This window comes from Echiichthys vipera (genome assembly GCF_963691815.1).
Source record: "Echiichthys vipera genome assembly, chromosome: 7".
In the NCBI taxonomy this organism is placed as follows: domain Eukaryota; kingdom Metazoa; phylum Chordata; class Actinopteri; order Perciformes; family Trachinidae; genus Echiichthys; species Echiichthys vipera.
The window spans coordinates 7,877,930-7,902,046 of NC_139832.1; the positions used below are offsets into that span (position 1 = coordinate 7,877,930).

Genomic DNA, 24,117 nt, shown 5'->3' on the forward strand with positions numbered 1-24,117 from the left:
CTGTTGATATTGTCCAGCACCCGAGATTAGATGCATTCATGTGACTGGCTTTAATGTATAATCTCTCACTCCTCCCAAGCACAGGAATGACAAGAACAAGTTTTATTACTTTAGTTCATCTTGATAATGTATCCCACACACTGTCTGTTTTCCTGCGCACAACACCCCTCTACCCTTCATCCGTACAAGCACATACAGACAAACAGAGCCGGCCGTCTAACCACTTAGTACATCAAAGTGGATTCAGTCCAATACACTCAGTCCATCTTGTGTTTTATTAATATAGATGAGCCCTTAAGTCAGCCTGAACATTGTCAAGGCCAGTCCATAATGAAAACTATTTCTCAAGCAATTTTTTTAGCCCAACTTATTTATCTTTAGCATGGTATTGTTGTTTTTTTTCAATCAAGTCCTCAAATATTACAATGTACAATGTACTAATATTCGAGGAGATTGGAGTGAACCGTTTGCTACATAAGGATGCAAATTTAAAAATACAAATTGTGGAATGACTGTTGCTTGCTAATAGATGATATTTATTCCATAGTGTTGAGTTTTATCAAAATACAAGTCAATGTTTTTCTAATACTTCTGGTTATTGCATTTAAAACTTGGGTCCTCCTTTAGTGTATGTGATGACACATAAATTCTTCCAATACTGGAGATTTATATTTACCATCCACCATCTGTAGTTAACTGAAAGATTGTTATACACGAGGTCCAATATAGTAATGTGCATTAAATAAGAAGTCGAATTTTATAATAGTATTCACGGTATTTGAGCTTTTTTTTTTATTTAGCAGTTGTGCATGTTTCTCACCAAACTATTTTTGTGTTTATCATGTAAACTTTAATGGTAGGGATAATAAAGCTGTATGTAACCAAATTATTGAACTAAAGACACAAATCCCTTCAGCTAATACATCTTAATTACAAACTGGCTGCTTTTAATGGTTTGCCGTTCAATCCGCTCTATGGAATTTATATATTTTTAATGTTATATGCCACCCTGAAGCTCATCCATTTACTAAGAGCTAGCGGCTCGTATTTGTAGACTAAGTGTCTATTTCAGCTATTACAGGCAGAAAAGGTTCACTTCATAGTGGACTTAAACACGTTAAAGAGAGATGAAACAGATTCCAACCTATTGCCTATCCAAGCCTCGATCTGGGTTCTTCAGGATCAGACCATTTCTCTTGCTGTCATGTTGCAGACTAGAGTTACACTCGTTGTCTTAGTAACAGTGCTCACAGGCATTTCTGTGTCCCTCTGTTTTCTTTCTGTCTATCTCAATAAATAAAAAGTTATTAAGAGAGGACTTTTCACTTGACTGTTTTTGTTTCAGTCCACTTTACACAACACATTTTGTGGTGGCTCAGTAGTAGAATCTGCTCAAAACAGAAGTTCAATTGGGCAACTGATGAGAGTCATACATGTGGAAAAGCTCCTTGAAACTGGAGTGACATACAGTGGAATCATTGTGGCAGAATCTCTCTGGACAGAAACTGAAATTTGTTAGTACTTGGGAATTTACTCAGCTGTGGAGTGGAGTTGGAGTGGCCTTTCTCCTGAAATTGAAAGCTGGTTGGCATGTGCCACCATTCATGTGCACACACACAAATACACATGAAAACATGGCTTAACAGTATTTTGTGGAACCTGTCATTGTCACATAAGTAATGCCGTTCCGCTTTGCTTCCTTTACTGAATTCAGATCTTCTTTTTTTTCAACCAAAGATTTCATTCCATCAAACGTTTAACTTGCGCAGCAGCACCCAATGGCACCACTAACTGTACTCTGAGGTGGCAATGCTTGAATAGCTGGGGGAGATTTCTGAAGGTCATCACTTTAAATCTAGGGATGAGCTGAGAAAATCTAAAGGAAGGAAGCAATAAATGCAGCCTGATGCACTTCATTTTCTGCTGTCAGAGCGCCCTTCACCAAAGAGTTGAACTGCTGCTCACAGCCTATAGCTGTACTGGATATTAATAATATCCCCGGCAATAACCAGGTGAAATGATTCATAAATAAGTAAGGTGTGCATTCATACAGTATGTGAATTTGCTGATTGGAGATAGACTTAAATAGACCTATAAATATTAGGACTGGTGTATATGGCAGACAATAAATAACAAATTGCCGTACAGCAATGCGAAAGACATGTTTCAGGTCATTTAGAAACAGTGTTTCCGTTACATAGTTTGGAATAAAAAACATACATTGTTATAAGAACTCTCAAATTTCGTTACCTATATCACCATAATCATGTTGTGCTATTTGGTATTGCAATTAGACACACAATTTAGAGTGATTTTGGGTTTATTGGGTTTATTTGGGTTTGTAAGGACACTGGGGATCGAACCACCAACCCTGTGCTAATCTTCCCTTGACAGGGAGTGGCTTTGACTTTTTAATAACATTTTTATAATATCATTTATAATGTGAGGTGTTATTGTATATTTCTCAACATCAAAATATATACTCTTTTGAAAAAACATCTGTAAAAACAGTTTGTTCTATAACAGATTGAACTGAGCAAATAGCAAGGAAATTATCAAATTGAATAGACAAATAATAAAAGTTCAGTTGCTTTTGACTGACATTGCTATGGGGATAACGATGACCTGGACAAATGAGAACATTCACAGGCTTATCAAATTGAATTGTTTCTTATATCTCAAACACCTCAAGTATAGTACCTACCATAGCATTTCATTTTCACTACTGCATCACTAACGGCAGTGTGTGTGTGTGTGTGTTGTTCTTGACCCATTTTGCTTCTATCCTACGAAGAAAAACTTAAAATCTTTTGATCTATCACTGTAAGAATAAATGATGGTTGATTCTTGTTTAAATAACTTGTGGTGGCAGACTCTGGCTTACCGTTGCCTCAACAAACATCAAGTACAAAGCTTTCTTCCACTGCCTGGCGTCTCTTTCTTTGCTGTTCCTTTCCTATTTCATATCTACTTCCCTTTTGTCTATCCCACTGTCACGACTGTCTTATCTAAAGTAGGAGAAAATCCTATATCCCATCTCCTCATGTCTTCAGCTTACAGCCTCAGTTATTCCACTATTATGTACCAGGCTCAGTGAGCCCCCACTCCGTCTCTCTGAATGTGCTCTGGGTGGAAAATGAGCTTCTGTCCTCAGACATTTCTCAGGGGAAAAACATTGCCTCTCTGCGGAGAGGTGAGTGTGGTAGCACCTTATTTGAAATTTTAACATGAGCTTTCTGTCTGTGGCTTTTTTTGCTTTACTTCTTTACGTCTTAATCTCTCCATCGCTTATTCTTTTCTTTTCTTTTTTGTCTACCCCCCATCCATCAGCACTATATAACAATTTCACATATGAACCCTGGACAATGTCAGGAGAATCAGGTGTGTACAGATTTGTTCTAACTTACTGGACAATTCTTTATTTGGTATAGGCCGGGGTGGCGCCTGGGTAGACTGTGCAGGAGGCAGGAAATGACGAGGATTACACCACAGTGACGAGCCGGTTCGTAATTTGGTCATAAATGACCAAGTAATTTGCTGTTCCTGGAATTCACCTTACGATTTCAGCGTATCGACAGAAGTTCACGAATCTCGTCACCTCTCCGGTTAGAAATTTTCATTGATGTCTTTGTGCAAATCACCCATCTTCTCTGAGGTTTGTTTTCTTCCAGTTTAGGTGCTTGCATGATAGGAACATCATCAAAACGCTCCACTTCCACTGAGAATGAGTGGTTGTATTCACACATGGGCTCACTTGGAGATTGCACGGACTTAGGAAGCTAGCCAGTTAAACTCTGGTGGATGTCGAGTCCGACTGATTTGCACATTTACGTTCACACATGCAGCCCTGCCGGGTCTTATCTAGATAATTTCAGGTTTGCAGTGCATGTGTGAAAAGGGCTTAAGTCTTAGTGCCTCATGTTATGCCAAGTAGCTTGTCCCTTGTCTTTCAATGACACCAGGAATTTACTAGGGCTATTAGTTATATGCACAGCTGCATATATTGTCTGTTGATCCTGGTTTATTGCAACAATAGTTTCTTGCCTTAGTAGTGGTTATTCCGCTGGACCAGAAAATAGATTGGCGAAATATCTGGCATTGCTCGGTATTCCACACCTACAGTATCAGTGTCAACATGTTCACCCCCTAACCCAACCCACTAATATCTCGTACTGGCTCCAATGCAGTGAAAAGACCATATTGGGGAAAATATTCCTGACGATTTACTCATTATTTTTCTTTGCTGTGTGACTGTCAGAGACTAAACGGAGAAGAGGTTCTCACACTAGGAGGCTGTCTTTTCTCATCTGTTCTACTATTACACAGTGGTTGTATTCACCTTATTGCTACGATCAGAGCTGGTTCACTAAGTGCTCATCTGGTTTCTTCTTAATTTTTATCGTCATACACAGAGGGACATGTTATGCACAAGTCTCGCCAAGGTAGCTTTCAGTAAATAAAGTTCTATCCCAGTTTGCTTCTTATCCTAGTACAAGTCTGGGTCTCACTTGACAGTCCCATGGGGCTTGTCTCTTGGTGGTAGTGGCACCAAGCAGCAGGTGTGTTGTGATATCTCACCTGGCACTCAACTGGACAGTGTTTGCTGCTATCAGATCCGAAGCAGATGGTCACAGATCGAAGGCCAATGCTGCATCTCATCTGAACAACTAATTCTGTGCCAGCAAGTGCAGAAAAACCAACAGAGGCCAGCTGTGGATCTGCCCATCATTTTTGTCTGTTTTTCAATGAGGCAAAGCTTTGTTGGTTTGTGTAGTGCTTGTCATCTGTGTGACTGGTCTATAGTTTTCAGATTTTTGTCACCTAGAGAAAGCCACAAGTGGCACCACTGGACTTTCAGCATTTTAGAGGGAATATGGGATTGACGACTCATGCATGTAGGTAATCTGTCTGTGTGTCTGTATGTGTGTGTGCTTTGTGTACACTCAGCAAGCCAGCAGTTGTCTTCATACAGCTGTGAGATTTCTCTATATCCTACTGTGGCCTACCCACAAATCATAATATCAGACAGCACATATGGAAACGCTCACAAAAAAAAATAAATCAAATAACCAGTTGAAGTTGTTGACACATGAAGCAATTCAATCTAGAGATAAAATGATCGTTGGATTGATTATTATTTTTGTCATATAGGATAATAAATGACAGTACATTAAATGTTTTCCAGTTTTAGAATATTGGCCACATAAAAAATGTATTCAGTGATGAATATTATCATCAGTTCCTGAAAGTAAAATTCATAAATATTGGCAAGTCTCTTGAATCTGTTAATTAACACCTTTAATTACCACATTGGCTTGTGCATAAAATGCAGGTGCATCAGACACATTAACTGTAAATTTGAGCTAAAGTGGCAGTGGGAACTGTTCCAAAACACATGACAATTTATGGATTGACTGCATTCATGAAGCACTTTTATACAAAAAAAAAACACTTTACAGTTTGCCTCTCAATCACCCAGTCACTCAAACACTCACATACCAGTGGCAGCAAGCTATCCCGCAAGGTGCTGGTTTAACCATCCGGAGTAATTTGGGGTTCAGCTTTTTGTTCAAGGACAGGTTGACATGTGGACAGGAGCAGCCAAGCATCAAACTATGTTACGTAACGACAGGCAAAAAAACCCTACTGAGTGGATATTTGGAAAAAATCAATGATTTATAGTATTTATTTATGTGTTTTCAAAGTCTGGACAGATTCATATGGAGAAAGACAAACAATGCCCTCCTCTGACACATGTTTGTAGCAGATCTCCTTGTGGAGAAGCGTCCGTATGCTTACTTCTATTTATTATCCGATGCTTGATATTGTTATTTCCTGTATTTGCTTTATTTTTTCTCACTGCCTGCCAGGGTCCATAGGTGATGGAATCACATACAAAAGTTACACATGAATAAATGGATTCTAAGTTCCCAAGTCAAGGGTTGTTTTTAGTGTTCACAATATTGAATCTTGGCGTCTGATTAGTCCATTGAAAATGTGTCTGATTGTGTGTGTTTGCTGTTCAGGGCTTGGTAATGGGGATTTATGGATTGCTTGTGTGTGGTCACTTGGAAGTTTGGGTTTTGGTGGTGGTGGTTTTTTGTGAGGAAAAAATAAATCTGGCAGTCATTAGTTTAAGTTCAGTTTGAGGCAAAGACAGACAGAAGAGAGGCACATTTACATATCTCAGAGGAGAGAAAGCAAAAGTGAAAAAAAAAGCCTGAAGACAAACAGTCTGAATTAAAAGCAAGTGGGTAGAGACAAGATGATGGAGAGAGACGAGTGTGGGAAATATTTTTGAGCCCGAAGGGAAAAAAGACAAAGACAAAAGAAAATATTTGAAAGAGGTAGAATAAAATAGGGGGGAACAGAGATTTAAAGGAAAAGCCTTAGTAAACAGAGACATTGTTTAGCATGAGAGGAGAGAGGGAGACAGGAGGCAGCAGAGGTTAACAACAGGGAGAATGAAAGCAGCCACTGCAATGAGGCATATGTAGCCCGACCTTTCACCTTTTACAATTACTTGCTCCAGGGAGAAGTGTTTATGTGAATGTCAATGTGTACTTTCTGTCAGCAGTCACACACACAGGCAGTGTGTCTGAGTAATTGTTCAGATCTATTCAGATCAAATACACACAGGCTCAGGGCTGTTCTCCGAATGTATCGTAGTTCATAGAAATGCTTCTAAAACCAAAACTCTTTGGCTGTGACTACAAAGTCCACACACACACTTTGACACAAGCACTCAATCCCCAGTGAAGTCCTCTTATTTAGAGCTGTACTGTGTATGTGTGCACACACTCACTCACTCACTCACTCACTCACTCACTCACTCACACACACACACACTCACTCACTCACTCACTCACTCACTCACTCACTCACTCACTCACTCACTCACTCACTCACTCACTCACTCACTCACTCACTCACTCACTCACTCACTCACTCACTCACTCACTCACTCACTCACTCACACACACACACACACACACACACACGCGTCATTCTCTAACACAACACGCAGTGCAGACCAAAATAGATTAACTAAAAGAAAAAGTGAAAAATCTTCTCACTCGCTAGTAGGATTTTGGTATGGTAATCATCCACAAGAACTGTATGTATCAAGACAAATATTGTACTGCTGTTGTACAGAATTTCTTTGGTATTTTCAAGAATTATCCAAAATGAACATAATCTATGTACAAGCAACAAAACCTAACATTGCTCATCAGTGGTTCTCTGATCTTCATTGGAACTTCAAAAAGACAGATTACAATCATATGAATAGAGGCTATACAGTTTGGTGCCAGATGGGTTGGGGCAGTGTAATCTGCAAAGGGGAGAACAGTATACTGTCACATGTAATTGACCATTTACAAAGCAAAATAACTGTAGCACAGGGGGACGCAGCATTATGCAGAGTGAACAAATAAACTAGGCTTTAGCTTATCTTATCATTGTCTTGTTCCCACTCACACACACTGTGCTGATCCACAGGCCCCGTGGCTGTGACTGCTTTCTCAAATCCACATTCTCAACTCAACTTCAAACTCGCCAAATGTAACATTTGGTTGTGTTTAACAACAATAATAATGAAGTTCTGCATCCTTCCAAGATATCCCTGAATCACATTTACCAGATCTCCCATCATTATTACTTTATTAAATGAAATGTAAACAATCGTGTGGCAAGAATGTGCAACTAAAAATAAACCCTGTCATAACGCACTGCTAGCAAGTATATACAATAGCACATTTGTTTAGGATAAAGATGTATCTGCTTTATGTCGACGGGGTACTTTTCATCTTGAGCACAAATAAATCTCATTTTACAGAGTATAATTATATCTTTGATGGAGAGAAGGCGTTCCTTTACCACAGATATTCATCAAAGTGTTCATACATAAGGGATCCATTTAAATTATCGACACAATGCCTGGGCCTCATCAAATATGCATGACAGGCAAGTCGTTGATAAACAAAAGCAAGACTGAGGAGAATAACTAAGCAGACATCAACAGGAATGTTTAACTAATATAGCCTAGTTCTTTTTATTTCTATTTCTAAACTTTTAATAAATAATATGCAATAGGAATTCGATGTTTGTGTGTGTTTAACCCCTTATTAAATAGGTTTGGCAGTTTCAATACCTGCCAGCGAAGTAAGAGAAAAAGAACAGGCAGAAATCTGAAGGAAGACAAAAAATATATGTACAACTGAACCCTGTCTTCCAATATTTCCCTCCGTCTTAGTGCTGCTTCATAGCTTTCCAATCAAATATGTTGCAGAGTCACGCTGTGGACACATGCAAAGAGTGAACTAATAACGCAATGTCAATACTACAAAACAATCCCATCAAGGGGGAACAAACATATCTATAATATTATGTGTGTGTGTGTGTTCGATTGCACAGTTTTTCTTAATGTAAATGTGACACATCCACGCTGTAGTACCGACAATGTTCTGGAGGGTTTTTGTAGTGAAACAAATGCACTGTTTTGTAAGTCATCACATTTCTATTGTGTTGTGTAATACCTGTTACATAATCAGAGCAACACAAAAATAGCAGTCCATAATTTGGTTGATGGCCACAAGCAGGAACAGTCCTATATTGCAATGAGCACGATCACAGAATTATTTTCATGTTCGAACAAAGACGATTACATAAGCAAGAGGGATTGCTTGTTTCAGAGAGGTTTCCCCCACTCTTTCTGTGTGCTGTCTGGAGTTAAATGTCTGGAGACTGCACGATCGAGGAGAGGGTTGTTGGGCAGATGGAATCGTTGGTCCCTGAGGCACAACTGTCATTCCAGATTAAATGTTGTGGGGTCCTGTCAGTAACAACATGGCACTCCTATTTGCCTTTTGGCTTAATGAGAAATTAATATATAAGTATATTTTGCTGGCTGAGAGGAGGAGTGTCTTATCAGCCCCACTGTAAAGGGAAGGAAGAAATCAAATCAACAACTGAATTTTAATGCAGGCTGATGGTAAAACAAAATACAGTCAAATCCACCGCTGAGGGTTTCAGTGTGTGCAAAAGTGTATGTGACATATACTGGATATTTCTTGACTCTCAGAAGGATGATCAGAAACACAAAGGCATGAAAAACTGAATCAGCTTATTAGAATGCAGCCTGGGAAGCTGCCTTTCATAATTCAATCTAGCTGCTTTGAAGAAAGTAAACACAATAAGGAGGCTTTATCTTAAAAAAAATTAAAAAATCTATTCCCTCTGCAAACCCTCCTCTGTCTTTAATGGAAGAAATAATGTAGTTACAATGAAAGCCTATCCGGTGTCAATCTTCTAAATGCAGTTGAGCTTTTTTCAGTTTGCAAAAAACTATTAAAATCTCCATGTTTATACCATTTGTTTTATGTCTTTGATTTTTTTTTTGTTCAACAGCCGGATTACAGCTGTTCAAAACTAAATCTTATTGCCCTGCTTTATTTCAAGGACCAAGGTCTGGAGTTAGGAAAACGATTCTGAACAAAATACTGCTTTATCTTCCATCTAGGGGAGCAATGTATATAGAATGGTCTCTGTCATTCATTTGTCTTGGCCCTGGCTTTTGGTTGTCCATGAAGTTTTGACAATCTGCCACAAAAATATTCAGTGCTGACGAGTCACATCAACAGCCGGTTTTGAATAATATTGTTTTTATTACAGTCTTTGTTTCCTGTGAGGATTCGGCCTGTGCCGTGTAACAGAATAAATCTTCCCCCACCCATCACAGCTTGGTCAGCAATGTTTGATTCAAGAGTTCCTGCTTTATTGTCTCTGGCCCTGGGCAGGTTCAGGGTGTTGTCATAGTAACATCCTTCCGTACAGGATCTGACACCTATGACCTTGTTAGACGTGAAGACTGATTCCCCCACCCCTGTCGATATCAACCCTGTAATGAATCATTGTCCCAGCTTTAGTTGATGAAAGGCAGGTTTGGTTACCCATAAAAAGGAAAGAGTCATCACACATTATGTTGCTTTAAATTATAGTGAAGAAAGGGCCATCATTTATACGCATATTACATCTTTCAATCATTATATGTTGCACTCTTCAGGAAGTCATTGCGTGATGTTTGTGCTGCCATTTTTTTTTTTTATGAAGTGAGTCAATACTGTACATCTGTATGTCTGTACAGCCCATTCTTGTGAAAGTGATATCTCAGGAACCCCTGGGGGGAATGTATTCAGTGGCAGTTGCCATACCAGTGTTGACCTCTAAACAGACAAATATTTATATTTTATCCATTAATTTAATGTTGATTGAACCGCAAATAACTGTTGCACCCACAACTTTTATACAAATGTTCTGGTTTGATTTAAAATAGGCTTCTTTTGCACTATGTAATTAAAACGCAAAAGGATGTGGTCTCCTGATGCCCCACAGTGTGACCTGGCAGGCCATGAAAACAGGATGTGTCTGATAGAAATGCGCTGGTGTCGATAACCTGAGACCACGCTTGTGCCCAGGTTTTAAAATGTCAGTCTTTGTTATCTTACAAAGGCTGAATGGTGTGATATTTTTACCTTTTCTGTAGGAAAACAAAATAAACAATACATCAATTATTTAGTCGCCATTTTTATTTTTTCAGATTAATTTTAGGGCTCTTTGGCCTTCATTATAGTGCAGCTGCAGAAATGGGCGAGAGAGCGGGGGCGACTCGCAGCGAAGGGCCACGGGTGGGAGTCGAACCCAGGTTGCTGCGGTGAAGACTTTCAGCCTCTGTATATGGGGCGCTTGCTCTAACCACTGAGTCACCGGGTGCCCCTAGTCGCCATTTGTAGCCAGTTTTTATATAATTTCTGAAATTTGGTTGCTGAAAGCTAATAAGCTATGCAGTAGGAGAGTGATATTTTTTGTTTGTTGTTGTTTGGCACGCACTTTAGATTTGGAATTAAAGAATGACTATGTGCCAACTTTCATAATCAAGGATGTTTACATTCACATTCAATGTAAAGAGTGTACACATTGTAGCCATTTATATGAATGGACAAACTTAACTCAGTTTTCTTATTTGGTTGCACATTACTTGCAGTCAGTACCTGAAGTCCTGGTTTCAGGGGGCTTTTTTTCTTCAGTCTGGTCTTGAACAAGTCAAAAGTCAGGTGACTAACAGTTAAAGACAGTCCACTGTCTTTGGACTAATAACTCTCTGTCTGCTTGGGATGATTGTCTTGCTGAATTGTACTACAACTGTGATAACTATGTTCATCTAATATGAATGAAAGCACCCACAAACTCTTCTCAACCATAAATTGTTTTTATTTGTTATTATGCATTTATGTTTGTTTTTTTATTTATTTATTTATTATTGTTAATGGTTTGAGGCCTGTGGATTGTCTTCATTTGTTTGTATGCATTCAATACACTGTTTTTAATTGTTTTTAAAGCACCTTTTTCTGGCTTGATAGTAGTTGCCTGTTTGGGGCATGTAATGCGATTTCGGGCTATATAGATTAGCTTGACTGGACTTCTCCCACTGGTTAAATTTTACTAGTTTATTGGAAGACAGCCAAAACTACAAAACAAATGTTTCTGTTCTACTTCCAGACTTCACTGTAAACTGAAAAGCTCTTTCTCTATGCCATTAGTCAGACTTCAGTGCATGTGACCTCAACTGAAGCCCTTTTGATTCCCATTTTCTATGTAACTGCTCTAGTTCATGGGATTTAGGACATTGCGGTTTTGATTCAATGGGCAGTATCAGTACTTTTATCTCACCTAAGCCTGGCTGAAACAGCCAATAACAACACAGAACAGCTATTCATAAAAAAGCTCTCTTAATCCCCTTCACTTCTGCCCCCCTGCTTTTCGAGTCTTACTGGTCCTGTCTAGTACAGGGTAAGGAGGAGACGTATATCTGCCATATTGGATAGATTGGCTGCTAAGTAGAGAAAGTTTGCCACCTAATGGAGACAATGTAGCACTGTCTTCTTAATTTATCCCATCTCATGCACAGCTTATTTTTCTGTTTCCCTCTTTCTGCCCATGTAATGTATTCATTTCAGTTCAGCTTTGTGTGTGATATGTGTATTAATTGTATGATTGGGATCTAATTTTCCTTGTTTGGGTCAGTATTAGGGTCTTTTGCAATTAACTAAGTTTCTACCTACTCTGCAGTTTGTTTAGGTGATGTGGCAAATAAAACTAAAAAAAAAAAAAACTAATTGAATGAAATTAAGAATTTTAAAGATTTGTTGAATTTAAACCTTTCTCTCCTGTTCTCTTTTCCAGGTCCAGTATCCCCCACATTTGAGGATTGAATCGTATTCATCATTGTTGTACTACAGTCAGTTCCTGTAGCCTGTAGCTTCATGGAGGGGTTTCCTGTCCATTGACCCAGCAGGCTGCCTCACTGGACCAGCAGCCATGTCTGCCTGCAGCACTTTCACTGAGCACGTGTGGAAACCCGGCGAGTGCAAGAACTGCTTTAAACCTAAAAGTCTGCACTGTCTTGCTCAGAGTAGTGGAGGGAAGCCTCCTTCTGAGCAGAGGCCTCAGCAACAGAATCCAGCCCCTGCTGGGGCCAAAGCAAACACTAACCTTACAATCAACTCCCAGAGGGCTAGCAGTGGATCTGCCCGCTCAGGACAATTCCGACCACCTGTGGCTAAGAAGCCAACCATTGCTGTTAAGCCCACCATGATGCTGCCCTGCTCCTCTACAGGACTGGATTCTGATGGCAACCTGCAACGACCACCAAATTTGATAGAACAGGGTAAAACATCAGCCTTCACCGTCTGGAATCGCAATGGAATGAACCGTAAGAGGCCTGGTGCGCCCAGCAACAACAACAACGAAGGAGAGGAAGGCATTGAGGAGATTGAAGGTTATGGACAATTTAGCCCAAGGACACCAAGTGGAAATAATAACAATAGTGGACTGACAGATGTCCTAAAGGAAATAGCTGGGTTAGGCCCTAGCCTTATGCCCTTTTCTGATTCTAAGGACTTGTTTTGGGGACGAATCAGTAGTTCATATCGACGGTCCTTGGAAAGAGGCCTTCCAGCCTCAAGTTGTCTTGCAATGGGAAGCAGCAGCAGTTGTGGTGGTGTTGGTGGTGGCACTGCTCAAAAACGGGTATCCCTTAGCGATAGCTCAGAGATCATCAGCACAGAGGGTGGTCGCTTTTGCTACCCCGAGTTTTCCAGCGAAGGTGAGGATGATGAGGAAGAGGAGGATGAGGATGAAGAGACTGAAAGGGATGATGATGATGAACATGAGAGCTGGGATGAAAGTGATGAAGAGTTACTAGCCATGGAGATCAGAATGCGAGGCCAACCCCGATTTTCAAATTTCCGCGCTGCTACATTGTCCCCGGTGCCTTTTGCTGCAGGGAAAAAGTGGAATACTGTTCCACTTCGCAACCGCTCACTGCAGCGGATTTGTGCAGTGGACTATGATGATAGCTATGATGAGATCTTGAATGGGTACCCCTCCATGGATTCCAATGGAGCTCTTCTTCCCTATGGGCCCCATGACTTGCATGGTAGTGGTTTTCTATCAAATTCAGAGACTACCACTTCTCCAGAATCATCGTCATCACTTCCAGAGGATTCTCAAACAACAACTTCCAGCAGTGGGAGCAGTGCCCCCTGTGCTCTTCGAAATGGCTTGCATTCTCCCAAATCTTCCAAGGCTCCTGTTCCCTGCACATCTCCTTCAAAAAAGGAGCCCATCCACAGAGCACTGAGTCCACTCAAGGTGACGGAAACACATAAGGCTGTCCTGGCCATTAGATTAGAAGATCAGGATGGCAGAGAAGGCGCACCAATGCCCCAGGCCCTTCCAGGTCAACCAGTCACTATAAGTTTTAGTCCCACAGAGGAGAAAGCTAAACCATACCGTGTAGTGAATTTGGAAAAATCATTGATCTGTAAGCCTTACACTGTAGTGGATGTCTCAGCATCCATGGCCAACAAAGACGAACAGACTCCAGACACTACTACAAAACCCAAAAACCTATCAATGCCTTCCAGCCCTACATCGTTCTGTAGCACTCCATTAGGTCAGTCTCTCTCTCCAACCTCCCCTCTTCTTCCTACTTCTCCTGTGATGCCAATATCACCCACATCTGTAGCCTTTTCAGGTACCTCCCGAAAGAAATCGGGGAATATACGCTACCAAGAAGTGTGGACATCGAGCACAAGTCCTCGCCAAAAGATACCTAAAGTGGATCTAGGAGTTGGGAGTAATCCTGCCCCCTCTATCCCTACTCAATACTGCAGCCACAAATCAGCTCCTACTTCTCCCATTTCTGGGCTGTCTTCCTCCCGAACTGTACCTGTGAAATCCTCCAACTTATCAGAGATCAAGTTTAACAGTTTCAATAATGCAGGCATGCCTCCTTTTCCCATTATTATTCGAGATGAACCAGCCTATGCCCGCAGCTCCAAGAACGCCGTTAAGGTACCTATTGTTATCAATCCAAGTGCATATGACAACTTAGCTGTTTACAAGAGCTTCTTGGGACTCGGTGGGGAACTGCCACAGCCACAAGTTATAGGTAGTAGGGTAGCCAGCCATACTTATGAAGAGATTGGATCCTCTGAGAGTGTCCAGTCCTCCTCAACAGAGAAAACTATCTCTGGTAGAGGTACATCAGAGAGAGCCTCTTTTGAAGAGACAAAAGCTCTACCTGAGGCAGTGTCAAAAGCACCAAATTTACAACTTAAAACCACTACAGACACTAGCACTGTGACAAGCACTGTAATAAGCTCCACAATTGGGGCACTCTCTCCCGCTACACCAACAAATTCCATTCTTGCAATTAATGTAAACCTACCTAAAACCAGCCCTACTGCCAATGCTGTTACACACATTTGTAAGACAAGTGAAGACGCTGCTTGCAGTAAAGATGATAATACAGAGACTGCTTTGTCCTCTGGGACAGTAGTAGGCCAGAGGGAGGAGGCCAGTGCTGTGCTTTTACAGATTGTGGCCTCTATCCAGCCGCCTCAGTCTCCTCCAGAGTCGCCCTCAGCACAAGCCAATACCCTCAGTTCTGAGGAGCTGTATGCCCTTCCACCTGATGCCATGAAGGAGACCCTAAGCCGTCCCAAGTCTCTCTTTTCCACAACTGATGGTTGTCTTTCCAAACCTAAGAAGGACATGCCTTCCAAAGTTTTGTCTAAATCCCAGAGTGCCTCTGCTGCTGTCCCACTCTCCAGTCCCCGGTCAGAGCCCAACGCCCCCTTTCCCCCTCCCAGATCTACATCTTCCCCTTACCACGCTTCTAACATCCTCCAGAGACATTTTGGAAACTGGACCAAGAGCTCTGCCTCCAGTTCTCCTGTACGACCTATTGAAGGTGAAGCAAGTCCAGGTGGAGAGGGGAGACGTATTTCAACAGAAAGCTCTAAACCCAAACGTTGGATCTCTTTTAAGAGCTTTTTTCGTCGGAAGAAAGACGAGGATGAGCAGAGAGAGAGGGTGGAGAGAGAGAAGGACAAAGGTAAGCTAGTTGGGCTTGATGGAACAGTCATTCACGTGCTTCCACCACCACCAATCCAACAGCATCACTGGTTCACTGAGGCCAAGCCAGAGGATCCCACCCAGAAACCAACCATCATCTTCACCTACAAACCAGAAAGTGGCAGCACCCCTGGTGATGGAGAAGGAGAACTACGAGTAGAGGAGTGCAGAGAAAATGCACTACTCCCACCTGATGAGAGCAAGGAATCCAGACCTCTGAGCCCAGGACGGACACCACCATCAGACACCACTGGAAGTGATCTCACCAGCAGGGATTTCAGGTATTTCCTTAAGATTTAATGACCAGAGTAAAGTATGTAACAGGAGCACTTTATAGTAATGATTCTGTTTAAAACTGGGGTCTACCCAGTTCGTTATATGTTAAACATTAATGTTGTTTCAGATTTTCATTTCAACATAAAGCTGCTAAACTAAACACCTATTGCTGACTCCAATATAAATATCACACTAAGAACTGACATGGTTAAGGTGGATATGTCTCTTGTCATTTGTAAGGGTTAATGAGGATCAAAAATTTAATCTTATCATTTGCTAGGTACGCACATGTGCATGGAGCTAGGAAAGACCTGTAGTAGACCCTCAGAGAGAATGCAGATGCTGCTGTTGAAGTCATTTAGAACGATTAACCTTAGAAGAGAAGTTCACCAGAAAACAATTAAACATAGATTTTAAGGGGTGAAAGATACTATTTGCGGCTGTAAGATGAACATTACTTTAACATGCCCTTGTCTTTAAGGCCTGTAATGGAATTCTCAGTAATCTATCCAAGTCTACACATGTTCCACATCACCTCTTGCTGATCTAATGAATTATTTTGCATGCAATGCTTGTCTTACCATGACCCACATGCACTCCCTTCAGAGCATTAATAGCCCCCAGCTTAAAATTAAGATGCTTAACCGTGCCAGGGATGCTTCTCCTCTTATCATACGGATCCCTCATGAAAGTTTCTAGAGGTGTTTGATATTAATTTTGCATGTCTGCTCGCCCACATGCCCAACCAAGTGTACAGCCTATGTGATCTCTTCCTTAATGTCATCTATTACCTGAACAGCAGGCTTTGTGCTCAACGGTTCTCCCTACAGAAGGGAAACAACTTTAAGTGTGTTACAAGTCATCGAACAGCAGTCAGATCATCCTTTACTCTTTTAATTACATCATTACTTTAGATGGCATATTCCCTTTGCATCAAGGCCTCACTCACACGCAAACATGTGATACACTCACAGTAATTAGTCCACCTGGCAGTGTAGTCACTGTATTCTTGCATAACAAGTTCATTATTTGTCTTTGACCTGCTGTTGCCCTTTGGGTTTAATTTCTTGGGTTAGGTTTCCTGCACTGACTAATGGTGCTATAAAGAGATAACCCAGATGTGCTGGATTCTCCATATTTTAAATTTAAGTTTCTTTCCGCTGAACACGATGAGTGTTTGCCTTAGAAATGAAGCAAAGTGCCAGAAATGCTCAGAGATGATCAGATCAGTCAAATGGATGCTATAGGTGGCCATAAAAACCTCATCCATCAGGAAGGCTGTTTAGTGAAAGCACTGATAATAATGTGATATGCTAATCACTTTCACAGCAATTCGGATAAAACACTGACACACTTTTGTGTTAATCATTGTTTTAGCATAGTATTTAAAAGCTTACTGTTTGTTTACAGCAGGAAAATAGATCTATCTATGTATCTTGGGGGTTGTATTGGGAGTAGCATCGATGTGTTTCACAAAATGCATCTCAGAGACTTGTAGGAATAGCAAGGTAGAATTGTTTGCTTATCATTTGTCATAGCTACATAGCGTATAGGTCAGACACAGCCTTCTTCAGGTGTTCTTTTGCATCTTCTCACCTGACCCATCACATTCTGATTCACACTTTACACTGCCTATATGTGTTTCTTCTCCTCTATTTGCATCCCTGCCACTCTCATATTATCCATATCTTCTTGTTTGGTTTCAAGGGTACATGGCTTTCCACCACCACTGTCGCTGTTTCATGTAACTTTTGAGTCCTCTTCCATGCCTTCCATACCACACTTTTCCTTTGAGCCCGGAGCACTGTGAACTCTTGAATATGTCTCTCCTCCATCCTGTCATGAGCTTGTCCCCATTCTGTCTCTTTTCTAGCTTCTCTGCTTTTTTTCTGTTTCAGCTCTAGTCATCTTTTATTTCTTCCAGAAGTTCCTATCTCTTCTCTAACTTAAAAAAAAAAGTGGTACGAGAATTAAGTATGGACTAGTTTTGCTATTCATTTAAGATGTTCAGGTAATGTCATGCTAAAATTGGCTACATGGTGATGTACTGTATTAGAGAGATCAGTATGTTACCCAAAAGTTTGGTACAATATTCTGCTAGTCATAAGTCAGAGCAAAGTTGGCAGTCTCACTCGCACCACACCGAGGATGATGAATTAGTCAAATAAAGAAACTAAGCTGGTTTTTCATTAAGCAGTGAACATTATAAAACATCTGCCACAACATTAAAATGCTGAGCAGATGTTTGAAATAAAAGCATCCATTCACATATATTTCTATACCATAGAGCAACAATGTTTTCTTTAATCATTGATTAAGCACTAATATTGCAATTAGTTTTTGCAGTATTGTATGGGACACATTCACACACTGTCTAAATACAAACATATACAGTAAGTCAATGTGGATTCAAATATAACAGACAAAATGTAATATATCACACTTTAAAGCCGACTCACCTTTGATCTGCTACTCCTCTGTCACCCTGCTTTCAATGTGAGCCTGTCAATGAGTGACCCATTTTTACACTTGGTGTGTTGGTAGGAGCTTACAGTGTTACTCCACTGTCTATTTGATGTTTATCTCTTGTTATGAGTTGACCCATAAACCGAAAATAGCTGAACATCTCTATTGGTGCCTAAGCTTCCTTTGGTGGTGAAGAAGATGTGACAAAATCTCTGCAGAACGGATGTGCGAAACGTGAATAAGTACCTCACAGTGCATTAGAAGCAGATGCTAAAGGGGTAGGAAGCGTTCTGTAATAGCTAGTCAGATTGTTATTTAGTGCAGAGTCCCTACAGTTTTAAACAAAGTTTTATAGATTTTCTCTTTTTTTTTTTTTTTTAAATGAGTGCAGTACTGAACTATTACAGTCTTTCTAAAAAAAAATGGATTATGTGTAATGGTAGCTGTTCCTAAAATACTCTCCAAAACATTTTTTTCCTACAGGCTTGCACTAACTATTGCTGTCAAATGGTAATGTAGTGTATGTATCCATATTAAAAAATATATAGTGTATATTTGGTTTACAAATTTATCTTGCGAAAGGACTTTCATGTTACATAGGTTTCTTAAAAACCTAACCTGCATATGAGTAAACAGACCAGTAAGTCAGTGATTTCATGTCATGAATTGGTCACCCAGGTCATTCTATAGACATTCTGTGTTGACTGGTAGATGAGGGGTTAACCCTGCTTGGTCTGAAGCACGTTTATTGGCTAACATTGGGCGTGCTCTTCAGCGCTGGAAAACACACATTACCTTAGGCAGGTAAGAACGTTCAAAGAGTGAGCAACAGGGCAAGACAAGCAAGAGACATTTTTGATGCTTCAGAACTGGCCAGCCTGCTCTCACTGCTCTACCTAGGATGTGAGTTCAACTTTGCCTTGTATTCAAGCTTTCCAGATGGGAAGCTGTGTGAGCCAGTACAGCGGGTAAGAACTGAAACCCTTTTTTTTTTTTTTTCATTCACCTTTGTAAATACCTGTGACCATCCAGGCCACTTGAGGTTATATTGATTTAGTAGAGTGGGCGTTTTTTAAGATTAAATTATTTTTGTTTTGGATCAGTGATTATTCATTTCTTGAATAGAGGTCTTAGAAACGGCGAACAGAGGTCTCAGAAACACTGAAAGGCACTGGGGCACTTCATGCTGTCTGAACAAGTCAGGTCCTGACATTGAAGCATAAAGGTATTTATTGTGTCAAGGGCCTCTCAAGGTGTGTATCCACACTGAATGTGTTTTTTTATACAGGATTATGTGCTGGAGATGGTCTTCCTTGTCATTTAATGTTCTCTTGGTTGATTTGTAGCTGACTGTTACCCATTAATAGTGGTTTTCAGTAAGATCAATATTAGTTGTTCCCTTGTGACCAAACAGTACAGTTAGTTAAAACCAGAACCATGGAATGATGTCTATTTATGTAGACAATACAGGGAAGAATAAAAGAGGAAACATGTACAAGTCAGGCCACCAGCAGATTTTTTATGCCAAATTCTATGATATATTGTAAGAGTAAACACTGTTTTGTTTGCACTTATTCTTTTCGTTTAACAGTTTACTTACTTTTTGTTTTCTAGTTGGCTCACAGCAATGTGATGGGCCTTTTATGTCAGCTGTCTACTGCTGGTAAGTGCTAAAGAAATGTGCTGAGGCTATTGATCGACTCTTTAAAAGAAGAGATGGCTTCAGTTCTACAAAGACACATCATAAACATGCCAGATCAGTTGTTTTTCTCGGACACACAGCCCCAGGGTATAGACAGACACATGGGTGGCTGCGGTTTTTCTTTGAGTGCTCACTTTGTTACCACGTTATAGTCCAAATACTGCAACAATACTTGTGTCTCTTATAAACAAAACTGCTTTAGTATGAGATCTTTGCCTCTAAAATGCAAGTGTAATAACAATTGCACAAAATGACTGTTTTCAGATAAGCATTGTATTTGGATGGCTACAAGGTAATGATATTAGATTTTGTTGAGCTTTCAGCATGGAACTTAAAAAACTCAAAAAAACTGTATTCCAACTAAGTCAGTGTACGTTTCTGTTTGGAAAATGATAGTTACCCTTCAAGTGAAAACTGGAAAATAGCTTAGTCTTTAAGCGTAATCAAGGCACACATGAGGCTTTAGCACTTGATTTTACACACTTTATGACTGGCTGTGAATGACTGGCCAGCTTGTTGGCACTAGACACTGTAAAAAAGATTGTGCTACAGGCTGCAATCATTCAACACACCAATTCCCTCTTGTCCCGCTTCCTCGGTCATCTCTTGAGCTATAATCTTTCTTGACAGGGACTTTTGCATATGATCTAATAATATACAGTCATATTAGTAACATGTGTAATCAGAATTCTAGTCAAAGGGAATGACACATCTGATTCAGGCTTATACAAACATTACTAACGTACAAACCTGCCCCACCCATGCTAACACCTGTGGCTATGAAACTATCTCTGTGAACTTTTCCTGACCTTTTTTGTTGTACTTTGAGATCATTTTTAAATACTCTTTTTCATTATTCAGCAGAAGGACAGAAAACATCAATAAATAAAGAAAATCAAAACTCAAGACAGCAGTCCCAGAACAGTAAACAATATGCCACTACAATAACATATGAAATGTAGAACAGATGCCAGGGCCAGCCGCCTGCTGGAGAGCTAGGTAACAGGTATTTTGTGTAATACAATGGGGGTTAAATAGTTTAGAATGTCACCCTACCTGGGTGATCACAACCCAGGTGGCCTGAGACTGTAATACCTCACTCAGGTCACACTGAAAGGCCGCCGCTGAACTGTTATCAGATCAGAGGGAGGTAACCAGGTCGCTCTGAGTATCTTATTAACTGTGATCAGACGGGCAGACTGATCCCAGATGGCTCTCGATGAAACACCAGCTGTTGAGGTGTATTCAGCGTAGAGCAGCGAGACACAGATACCCAGGTGACTGTGAAAAGTAATCTGGTTGTGACTTGATGCTGTTGTAAACCTTAATTGTAATAGCTTTGTTGAGCTTTGTTGAGCAAAATATTTCTTCTTTTAGTGGTATTGTGCAGCTGCAGTCACTCTTTGCTTCAAGCATACTGCCATGAGTTTGAATTGAGCATAGTAAATTGTCAGTCGTATTGCCTGTTTAATGTAACTTGCTGTTTACTTAGCAGATGTTAAAGGGACTGTACGGAATATTCAGGACACTGTTATAGCAGCAAACAACTATTTGCTATGTAAAGATGTAGTAGAGTAATGGCATCCTGAGCAGAGAATGAAGTCCCTCTCCCTTTGCGTGTGTTGTAATTCAAGCTTCTCTGCTGTTTGTTGTGACAGACTGTCCAGCTGCACATGTGGCCGTGAATAAATGTCAGTATTTCACGTATTGGGCTGACGGCCATGTGGAGCCAAGCCCAGCTCACTTTTTTTCAGTATTTCAAACACCGCTCCTTTAAGGAACCAATGTTTGCATCGTTGATAGTAATTTCCCTGGATAACCGTGTATCAACAACTTTCTAATAATCATACTGCAGTCGAAAGACACTTTAGTCCATATTTGAAGGATAAGTCAATTATTTATTCAAGAATGGGTTGTAGCTGGAATTTACATAAGCTGTGGTTTGCCTTCATTGATACATTTTCAGTCCATGCTAAAGATGACTTGTTGATGACCCGAAAGTTATTGCATGCAGTTTTACTCACCAAAACACATTGGGCTGAACAACATGTTGAATTCATTTCCTTCCTCTCAAAACATTTGCAAATCCACTGATTTAAAGTTTTTTAAATAGCTGTGTTGATTACATCCATGTTTACTTGCTAGCAGTATTCTTCTTTTTCTTCTTCCTCCCTGCCTTTGCTGGCACATTATTGCATGTATTGGCATGTTACCACGACCTGTACATCAGCGAAATACTGTGAAACCATTGGCACACAGGCCCCATGGGCAAGTGTGGTCCCGTCACTTCCTTAAAAAGACACATACTGTATGTGGCAGATCGCCTGTACAACTCTATCTCTGGCAGCAACGAGCCGCAGTTTACGACATGTCTCGTCGTAGCATCCCCGGGGCTTTCACACTGTGAGTGAAGTCACAATCTCAAGACTCTCAGTTCTAACACAATCTCAGTAACTGTAAGATACGACCCATATATCTAGTACCCATAAGTCAGCTGGAGCACAAATATATGGCAACCCGTTGTAAAAGGGAAGATGATATATTAATTTTCTGAGAGCCATTCTGAAGAGCAGCGTTACAAAAGAGACGTTAAATGCAACAAATCATAAAGAGCACAAGCACCGTGTTTCATATTGCCCGACATGAATTTTTGAGGTGACATCAATGTCACTCTGCTTTAAAAATTCTTAAAGAAGTTTTTCAGTCCGTCTTCTTAATCTTCAGAATGCCTCAATACACTCCCACAGTTCTAAGTATCTGATTATATTCTTTGGAGACAACTAATAGTCACATTTAAGTCTGTCACCTTATCCTCACACCTTTAGATCCATCTGCTGTAACAGATGAAATTCATCTCACCTCTTTAAACACCTCAAATGATAGCCACCCGCTGTCACAGAGGGATCTTCAAAACATATTACCACATGTTATTGTGACCTGCTTTGCCTCTGTCTTACACCTTCCCTCAGGAAACGGATGCGTCGTTGAATTTAAAACACCCCAGGGTTCAAAGGCCTCGCACTTACAGCTGTGCCAGCTCTAATTCAACTCTTGCTGAGAAGAAATGAAGAACAAATTAATTGACGCAGACAGCAATTTGAGAGATAAAAATAACTGCCCAGATAAAAACATTGTTGTATGTGTTTTGTTTATACCCTTTGATGATAAACACAGTTATCTGTCATGGACAAGATGAACAACGACAGATTGAAGGCCTTATCAATAGTAGCTCGTTTTTCATCTACAAACAGAACTTTCTCAGCAATAGAGCTCGTTGTTATTATCCTACTCTGACTTGTTTTGGAGATATTTTCATGCAGAATTAAACCTAATCACCAACAGAATAATGAACAAACTCAAAGCAGTGGGAAAATATTTTAGTAGATTAGGGAAAAGGGAAACAATACTAATGTCATACAACAGTTAAGTTATTCCACATTTTCATAACTAAACAAACCATGCCTCTCTCTGTCATCTGCAGCCAGGTACCAGTCAGTGGCGATAATGCCAGCGATCGGGAGCTGCCCAGTGCCACCTCCCTGCCTGCCAAAGTGAATCTGAGACTGCTGCTTGGGGAGGGTGAGGAAGGCCATGCCAACCTGGTTGCCACAGCAGCCTCAGCCAGTGAGGGGAGCCTGGGAGAGCCAGAGGAGGATGGAAATCACTCCCATCACTCCCACTCTCCTGCATCCAGCCAATGCAGTGCCACATACAGCAACATGGGTAAGAGGGACACACGCAAGATTTGTTGATTCCTTAAACATGTGTATCTTTGTGTATTAATGTTGTAGATGATGTCCCTAAAGCTTATACATAAAGCATATACATAGAGAGTACTCAATTGTACTGTGTTGCTAAGTGAGGGTAGATTGTCTGTAAACTTTTATTGTTCAAATGAGCATGTTCCCTCTGCGTAGGACTGATTTTCTGCTAATCCACTCACTGCAAAATAACACTACACTAGAACTGCCACTACTTCATGCATTGACTGATTTTCACCTGGATTTTCTATCACATTGTTTCCAGAATTTTTTTCCCCTCTGCAAAAAGACAGTGTGCTGTAATTTGCAGCTTTTTGCAAAAAAAGGTGAAGAGAAACATGTGGAGAAAATACAAATTAGCTGCTCATAGTGCACCACAATCCCTTAGAACAATTAAAAAGCTGTACATGGTTGAACTCTGCAGTGTTTGGG

The 24,117-nt window shown here is 40.5% G+C and overlaps 1 protein-coding gene across 2 annotated transcripts in view; it reads left to right on the top strand.

Moving 5' to 3' along the window:
* Positions 1 to 24,117, top strand: part of peak1 (pseudopodium-enriched atypical kinase 1) — a 92,900-nt gene that overhangs the window by 55,181 nt on the left and 13,602 nt on the right. For both annotated transcript variants that reach the window (XM_083916630.1, XM_083916631.1), the window contains 2 exons: positions 12,241 to 15,761; positions 23,406 to 23,647. In XM_083916630.1, coding sequence (XP_083772756.1) covers positions 12,376 to 15,761; positions 23,406 to 23,647 — 3,628 coding nt within the window. In that variant the 5' untranslated portion in view covers positions 12,241 to 12,375. The remainder of the gene's footprint in view (positions 1 to 12,240; positions 15,762 to 23,405; positions 23,648 to 24,117) is intronic.